At 40.0% G+C, this 8,115-nt stretch overlaps 1 protein-coding gene across 6 annotated transcripts in view; it reads left to right on the plus strand.

Annotated features, from left to right (window-relative positions):
- Positions 1-6,502, plus strand: part of NT5C2 (5'-nucleotidase, cytosolic II) — a 101,648-nt gene extending 95,146 nt beyond the window's left edge. For all 6 annotated transcript variants that reach the window (XM_042458935.1, XM_042458934.1, XM_042458936.1 and 3 more), the window contains 4 exons: positions 552-603; positions 877-937; positions 2,550-2,726; positions 4,673-6,502. In XM_042458935.1, coding sequence (XP_042314869.1) covers positions 552-603; positions 877-937; positions 2,550-2,726; positions 4,673-4,918 — 536 coding nt within the window. In that variant the 3' untranslated portion in view covers positions 4,919-6,502. The remainder of the gene's footprint in view (positions 1-551; positions 604-876; positions 938-2,549; positions 2,727-4,672) is intronic.
- The last annotated feature ends 1,613 nt before the right edge of the window (positions 6,503-8,115 follow it).

Raw genomic sequence — 8,115 nt, forward strand, 5'->3', positions numbered from 1 at the left:
CTCAATTAAAGTCTCTCTTGCTGCGTGCACACATACACACACTGAGGGAGCCTCCAAGTTTTACCATCGACGTATTCATGGGTCATGGCAAAATCCATAATTTTGGTCCCAAAATCTGCCCTCAGCTTATACATGAAGTCAACTTATAGTTGGGTATATACGGTATTATTTTATAATAAAAAGAGAGGCTATTTATACTGAAGAATGTAAAGTCATGGGCAGGGAAAGAGGAATGTGAAGCTGTAAACAGCCTGAAAACAGGTATCTGAAAATTTTGGGACATTTCTACCAGAAGGACATAGAAACATTTACAAAAGCATTGTTGCTCTTTTTCAGTATATAAAGTAGATAATACTGTTCTCTGTCCTGTGACTGCTCCCATTTACAAACTAGAAATGAGGGCATAAAGCTGTAATATTTTCCCACTTGGACTGTATTAGATGAAGATTATGAAATTGTGCCATAGACCAGCAAGAACAAGACAGCATCTGCTGGTCAGGAGTACTTGTTTCAGATGAAATATCCTTTTATTTCTTCTTCCTATCTTTTAGGCCTTTTTGAAGAACTTCAGAGTTTAGACATCTTCTTGGCTGAGCTATATAAGTAAGTAACAGATTCTGCTGCACAGTGAATAGTCCAGATAACTGCCTCTTACCACTGTTGTTGAAGCTGTTCCTTTTTAACCAAGTAGCTACACCCTGTTACTGGCTCCAAATTAACACATAATATAGGAATATAGAGCAGAAGAGCATGTTTGTTTCTGTATTGCTATTGCTCTAAACAGACAGCCTTCAAAAATGGCATTTCCTCTCCAAATCCATGCCCCACATAGGTCTTCAGTGTCCTCGACTGTAATTAATTTTTCTACATCAACAGGCACTTGGACAGTAGCAGCAATGAGAGGCCTGACATCAGTTCCATCCAGAGGCGTATTAAGGTAATAGTGAACATCAAGTGCTTTTACTTCAAAGTTCCCTTTGGTTTTCATTTTACTCCTTTAGTGGACTATTTTCCCCTAGCAATTCAGCAAAACCTTGGATTGGGTTGCTTGAAATATTCCCTCCCTTCCTATCAGTACTACATAAAAATTTGGAATGCTGATTGGCAGCAAAAGTGCTGGGGTTATTCCACCTCCCTATGCAACATTCTTGGAGAAGGACCCACCCTACAGTATATTGGGCAAAATTTGAAAGATCCCACATTTTGCCTTGCCTGTACAGCTCATAGTTGGACCAAGCTGACAACTTTAAATCTTTAACCGTAATTGATTACACATACAAACAAAAAGAGTATAAAACTGATCTCCCTCTCTGTTAATCTCTTCAGGGGTTTTATGACATAAATGCTCTGGGTCCTCTCCCTCCTTGTTGTAAGGACAGATTCTAGTTTCTCCATTTACAGCCTTGCTAAGCAGTAATTGGGGACAATTAAAATTAATTTAGAAATTTTCTGATGAAAGGGATTAACAGAATTAAATTTATCTTTTGATTTAAGTGATTAATTTAGAATTTCATTATTACTTAATCCCAGAAGTAAGTGTCTGCAAAACCATTTTTTGCACTTTTAAAGTCCCTCAGGGTTGAGCAATTACAGTATTTAGGTCACAGGATGTAAACTATTGCAAGTGCAGATGTTTGTAAATTTTTTTAAAAAAAAATTGTCATTCATGATTAGAGCATAATAGAAATCTCCAAGCTAAAAGACTTTAAAACAACAAGTAGCAAAATCAGCTGTGGGGAGGGAGGTCCTTCTTTGCATCCAAGTGGTCTTCCTGTGTTCTCTCTACACCAGATACTCTGTACAAGTGTCTCATTTGTCTCAGGAAATTTAATTTTGAAGTTCTAACCCTGGAACTTTTGCTGGGAATCAATAAGCTGGAGAAATGAGAAAAGATTTTAGAGATGTAGATGGAGAAAGTGGAAAGTGTTTGGTTTTTTGGTGGGATTGATGAAAAATGGGGATTTTCAAATATTCAGGCAGCTATTCCCTTCTTTCTCAAATTCAGAACAGGCGGTGGGGGAGTAAAATTGCAGGTGGCATTTTTCATCTCCATTATGTAAAGATTTTAGTGTAGGTTTTTAACTTGAATACAGTTTAACATAAACCTAAGAGTTAATTCATAAACCTAAGAGTTAATTCCCACCCCTTCTCATGTAAATTCAATTAAATCAAGTTTTTTTATTAACTAAATTCAGTAAACCTTTTCCTGTTTTGTACTAAGTAACACAAAACCAGGATGCACACTAGCTTTCTATTAGAGGATATGGTAGATTGTGGAAGATTCCATTCCACCTTAGACGGTCTACTTCAGTTTGGCTTTTTTATCTGTTTACCTCTTTTGAATCTGTCTCTGATTCAAAAATTGCATGTGTGCATGTTGTGCTCCACCATTTGCAGTGACTTCTTTTCAAGTATGTAGAACTGTCCCTCCAGTAGAGTAAGTGGGGGAGTCCCATGTATCCGTTTATTATGTTTCCCATTCCCAGAAGGCATTGTTTGATTGTGGCAAATGATTAGTTTCTTGGTTCTAACATGCTTTCTGATTTCAGAAAGTGACTCATGACATGGACATGTGCTATGGAATGATGGGAAGCCTGTTCCGAAGTGGTTCCCGACAGACTCTCTTTGCTAGTCAAGTGATGCGTTATGCAGACCTCTATGCAGCTTCTTTTATCAACCTCCTGTATTATCCCTTCAGCTACCTCTTCAGAGCTGCCCATGTACTGGTGAGTTCAAACTAGTGGACCTGAAGTTTTGTAGATCAGTCTGTGTATGCACTTTCTGAACCTTCAGTCACAAGGTGAAGAATGCCCCAGTCAGAACAAGTATATATTCTTATGCAATTGAAAGAATAAAGAAACTTTAAAATGCAAAGATATGGTGGCTGACATGATCTTTGCATGTTATGAAATGGCAGAAAACATATCAGTGACTACATAATGGAAGTAGCAGCCCCCTTTCCTCAAGTGGCTCCCTTTTTAAATGCTGACAACAGAGAGCCTTAATAAGGTGCAAAAGGCTTTACCTGGTCCTCACTTTGAATGTTGTGCATTAAACAAAATTCAAAGGAGATTTGTACATTACAGCAGACTTTAGAGATTCTTGTTTAATTCTGTTTTTGGAATTGGGGAGACATCTGTTGCTTGGTCACAAATATAGTAACAACTTAGATTTGTGTCTTGATTTTTGTGGACAGTTTTCACCGGCACTTTGGTGAGTGGCTTTTCTCCTCCCGGAAAGAGAGGAGATAGCAGGAAATCAGGGGAGAAGGTGTAGGAGGCTGCCGAAGGGAAGCAAAAGCCTGGTAATTTTATACTGTGTATTATTTTCTTACAGTTGACAGTTTTAAGAACTATTTTTGAGCTACCCAGAGAGCTTTAGCTATTCAGTAATACAGAATGGAATAAAGTAAAGTGTTTTCAGTTTTGGTTTATGAAAGCCAATTAGTTCCATATGAATATTTGCAAAAACAGTGTTTATGCACTGTACTTGATGAGACAATTAGAACTATGAAATTGTCACCAAACCTAACTTGTATACTCAAGATCTGTGTGACACACTCCACTCCATGCATATTCAGAAGTAGATCCTGCTGTGGTCTCTGTAGGACTTGTACTTTAGTACTTCTGTTTATTATTGCAGGCTTGATGTTAATATCCTTCAAACTTTGGCAGATTCAAACACTATCGATTTCAAATACAAATTTTTGGAATTCATTTAACCTTAGGGTCTGGACGAGACAGTGATTTTGCAGTAAAGTGCATACTATAAGTATGGTATAACAGTGCAATTCCCATTTCATTGATAGAAGAGCTGTTTTATTTTTAAGAGAGTGAGGCCAGTGGTGAACAGTCAAGAGAGGAAAAGAATATGTTTAGAGGGAGGTCATTGATATTCTGTTGTCTGAGGATTCACAAAGGAATGAAAATGGCCTTTGCTCATCATAGGTGTTTCCAGGCAAAGTTTTTATCGTGTCATTGTCCTGCCTCATTTATTGTATTTTATGAGAAAGCCAGACATCATCATCCTTCGTTTGTAACCCTTCTTTGTTTCTCCACTTTTCTGTCTTTTTAATACTGTGGAAAATCTGTTAAAAAGATGTGGTAGGTCCACTGTGCCTTTTAATAGAGGAGTGCTCCATCTGGGAATATTTGTAGGTTTTGACTTATTGAGTGTTTTGGGGAGCCACATGGATTATATTAAAATCCATATGAGCAGTAATACCTGTTGAAGTTGTTATTTTGTAAACACTCTCAGCAGTTGGCCTGTTAGTACCCAGTGGAAACTATCCTGCTAAGGAACAAAGTCTAATTTTCCCAGTTTGGTGTTTTGTAAGCAAGTAGCAAAGTTCTGATTCTTCAACGTTTTCAGTGGTTTTTAATGTTTCCTCTTTTGGGATTTATTTCATGTTTTACTTTGGCTTGTTTTAATACTCTCTAGTTTTCAATGATAATGTTATTCACAGGAGCAGGCAGAGGAGTAATCCACAGACTAATTTTAATTATTGTGAACCTCTTTGGGGTCTTTTTTTAGGGTTGAAAGGCAGCATGTCCATGTTTTTGTACAGTGGTAAAACTATGTGCAATACATTAATATAAAAATCAGACATGTGTGTATTAACATCTGTGCATACTGCAGAGCACTGATGAAAGAATATTTTGTTTCCATGCAGATGCCGCATGAGTCAACAGTAGAACACACTCACGTGGATATTAATGAGACTGAGTCACCCATGGCCACCCGCAACCGCACTTCTGGGGACTTGAAAGATTCTGACAAACGACACCAGCTGACCCGATCTGTTAGTGAGATTAAACCACCCAACCTCTTCCCTCAAACTCCCCAAGAGATCACACATTGCCATGATGAGGATGATGATGAAGAGGAGGAGGAGGAGGAGGAGGAGGAGGAGGAATAGAAATTGTAATTCCTCCTCTCATAAAGTGTGGCTGTAGCAGTAATTGGCAAGAACAGATTCCCACTTCAGAGTCCTAGGGCATGGGGTGGGAGGGACAACAAAATTAACACTAATCAGAAGCCCTTTGTTCTTAGCAAGCTTATTCTTTGCAGACCTATTCCAAATGTAAAGGATTTTGCACTGGATGAGGTAAGACAAGATACAGATGCCTAACTGCATTGCTCCTCCTGTGGCAATGGGAGGAGGGGGCTACTTGTGTGTTCTTTATTCCTCTCACTGGTGCATTTTATTAAAACTGCCTCCCAGGGATGTTTGGAATTAGTGCAGTAAGACTGCCCTTAGGTCTTGCAGAGATTACAGTGGTCCAGTATCAATTCATTAGATCTAATACCTTTTGACTTCTTTAGGGACAAAGATGTATTTCAGTACCCAATACTGTATGCATGGAAATGACAGTTAACTGCCAGGGCTGAATCCATCCCTTTAAAGCACAAGTTTGCTTTCTGCAAAGGTTTAATTCTCTAATTCTAATGGAATTTGGCTTCTACTCGCTTTCTGTATTTGATGGTTTGAGAGAAGCTAATTCCAAAGCTTTTAATATCTATATCCTTGGCATGTGGTGCATGTGTTCTAGGATCTTCTTATCAGCCTTATGCTGTGTGCTTGTTTTTGCCCTGAACTTCTTTTCACTAACAAGTGATTCCTTAACTGATTACTTTTCTGCTGTACTTAATGAGGAAAGTAGGGGAAAGGGGATTATTTAGATGTATTTCTATGGCTTTGAAAGAGACAGGCATGAGTACATCCCACACAGAAGAAAAACTACAGATTCTGGAAGGGAAGATTTCAGATCTGTGGCACATTTCCTAGCCTTATTGTCAGTAACACTTTAGACTCTGTGTAAGGGCAACCTGTTAAAATTCTGTGATTTAGCTAGCAGTCACTCTGGTCTCTGAAACCAAGTTCCATTAGATAGGAGTTCATGGTCCTGGAGCCATGCCAGAGAGGGAAAGAGAAACAAATGCAGCCTTCAGCAGGATGTCCTTACAAGGCCATTCTGTTTTACCTCCATTCCAAGAATGAGAATAATTGAAGGTCTGCTCCATATTATCTGTAAATGGCTCTGTGGGCCTGGGCCGTTACCCTGTTCATACAATTATGTTAAAGCACACTTTCCTCTGAATTATCTTTTAATGCAAGGCGGGTCAACTTTCTTCTTCGTGTAGACCAGCCATATACATACTGTTTCCAGGGGTATATAGCACATCCCTTACCATACTGTGCCATTTGAATATAGACCAGAAGCCCTGTTTTAAAGTATTAGAATTTTTATTTTGAATCATGTAATTGTAATTAATCTTACTCCATTATTAAAATAGATTGAACTGCACACCAGCAGGATGAAGCCGGTGCTGTTCTAAGGGATCTGGAAATAAAAATTATGAGGTTTCATACTAAGCAGCTCTGAAGTATATGAAAAAGGGTTGAGAAGTGGATTCATCAGTGTTATATTACTTGCCGAACAAGATGGCATATGAACAAGGTGAAAGGTTGTATTGTAAATAAAACATTCTTTAAAATTTGTTCCAAGGAACATGTTATGACAGGGACAAATGTATTCACAAAATGGAGAGGTACTGTGGTAAATTGTAGTTTGCTGTCTTAGTTTGGCTGAAGTACTGGTTGAGTACCATGGAGCTGGGTTACTGTATATAGCAGAAAGAGCTATATAATGCCACTATAAGGATTACTGTTGGAAGGTGCCGTCTGATCAAGCAGCAGTGAGTCTTCTCAGGTTTCCAGCAGCCCAGTTTCACCAAGTGAAAGTGTGAAGGCTGACAGAAGAAACAATAACAAAGCAATGTTGAAAAGGGGAAAAGAGCTCAAGAGCATGTCTGTTAGCATCACTCTGTATATGCACTCTGTGTGTATATGTGTCTTCAAGTTGCCTTTTGACTTATGGCAACCCCATGCATTCATATGGCTTTCTTAGGCAAAGATTAATCAGAGGTGATTTTGCCAGTTCCTTCCTCTGAAATATAATCTACAGCACCTGGTGTTTCTTGACAGTCTCTCATCCAAGTGCTAACCTGGTTGGTTTCTAACATCCAATGTGATTTGGTGCTTTCAGGGTATTTAGACCCTTTAGCATCATTGTATATTTGTTGTATTTGTATCCTTGTTCACTAAAGAAACTCAGAGAAGCATTTTGTCATGCAAGTCTTAGGTGGATTAGTATCACCCTGACATCATTTGACCTCACTCCTCCCTTCTCCATGTGGCCAAAAAGGAGTGTAGCATGTTGTGGGCGGGGCTGGCATAGCAGACTCCATCTTGCAAGGAAACAGACTCCTCCCCTTATGTTCTCTCCCACATGCACAGCAAACTTACTCAGGCAAGTGTGGTACAACTGTACCTTTAATAAGAAAATAGCTTTGTATCAAGTAGATGATAACTCAAAACATAAAGTCCAGTCTTCAAGTCAGACATTCCCACTTCCCATCTTGACATGGCTTGTTTCCCAAAGCTTCTCTTGTGGACTCCACCACTCATCCTCCAAATCCTCAAGGTCTCTGGTTGTCCATTCCCCAGAGCCCACAAAAGCCCAGGCTTCCTCCTCTCGAGGGTTCTGTCGCCTCTCCTCCTCTTGGGGCCTCTGCTTTGGCCGTAGGGCCCTTCTTGGAAGAAGCACAGGGACTCTGTCCCTCTCTGGCCTCCTTAAACCCTGTTCTTTACCTTCCCCAGCCGCTGCTGCCCGAACAGCTTTCCCACATCCATCCTTTCTTCCCGCACGCCTCAGCCCTTCTGCTTTTATAATCCTTCCAGCTCCTCCTCCTTCCTCCACTGGCTCCACCTCTGGGTTAACTTCCTCCTTCCCCTCAACCTCCACCACCTGGCTGCCCTTAGCCCCTTCAGCTCTCTCTACCTGGGTGAATACCGCACTACACATGTGCAGGCAGCTGCTGAGTTCCAGGCGGGACAGTGCATGCCAGCAAATGGTAGCTGCTATTCCCATTCATTGATCTGTTAGAATTGCAGCTCCAGCTACTTTCATGGGGAACCTTTGTGGACCAGAGGTTTTCTTCCTCTGACTTAAGTAGGAAATAATCTCTGGAACCCACTGGGAAAACTTGAGCCAGTTATATGCAGTCAATCTTACTTTCCATACAAGGTAGTTGGAGAATGGAATAAAAGGG

This window comes from Sceloporus undulatus, chromosome 3, assembly GCF_019175285.1.
Source record: "Sceloporus undulatus isolate JIND9_A2432 ecotype Alabama chromosome 3, SceUnd_v1.1, whole genome shotgun sequence".
NCBI lineage: Eukaryota > Metazoa > Chordata > Lepidosauria > Squamata > Phrynosomatidae > Sceloporus > Sceloporus undulatus.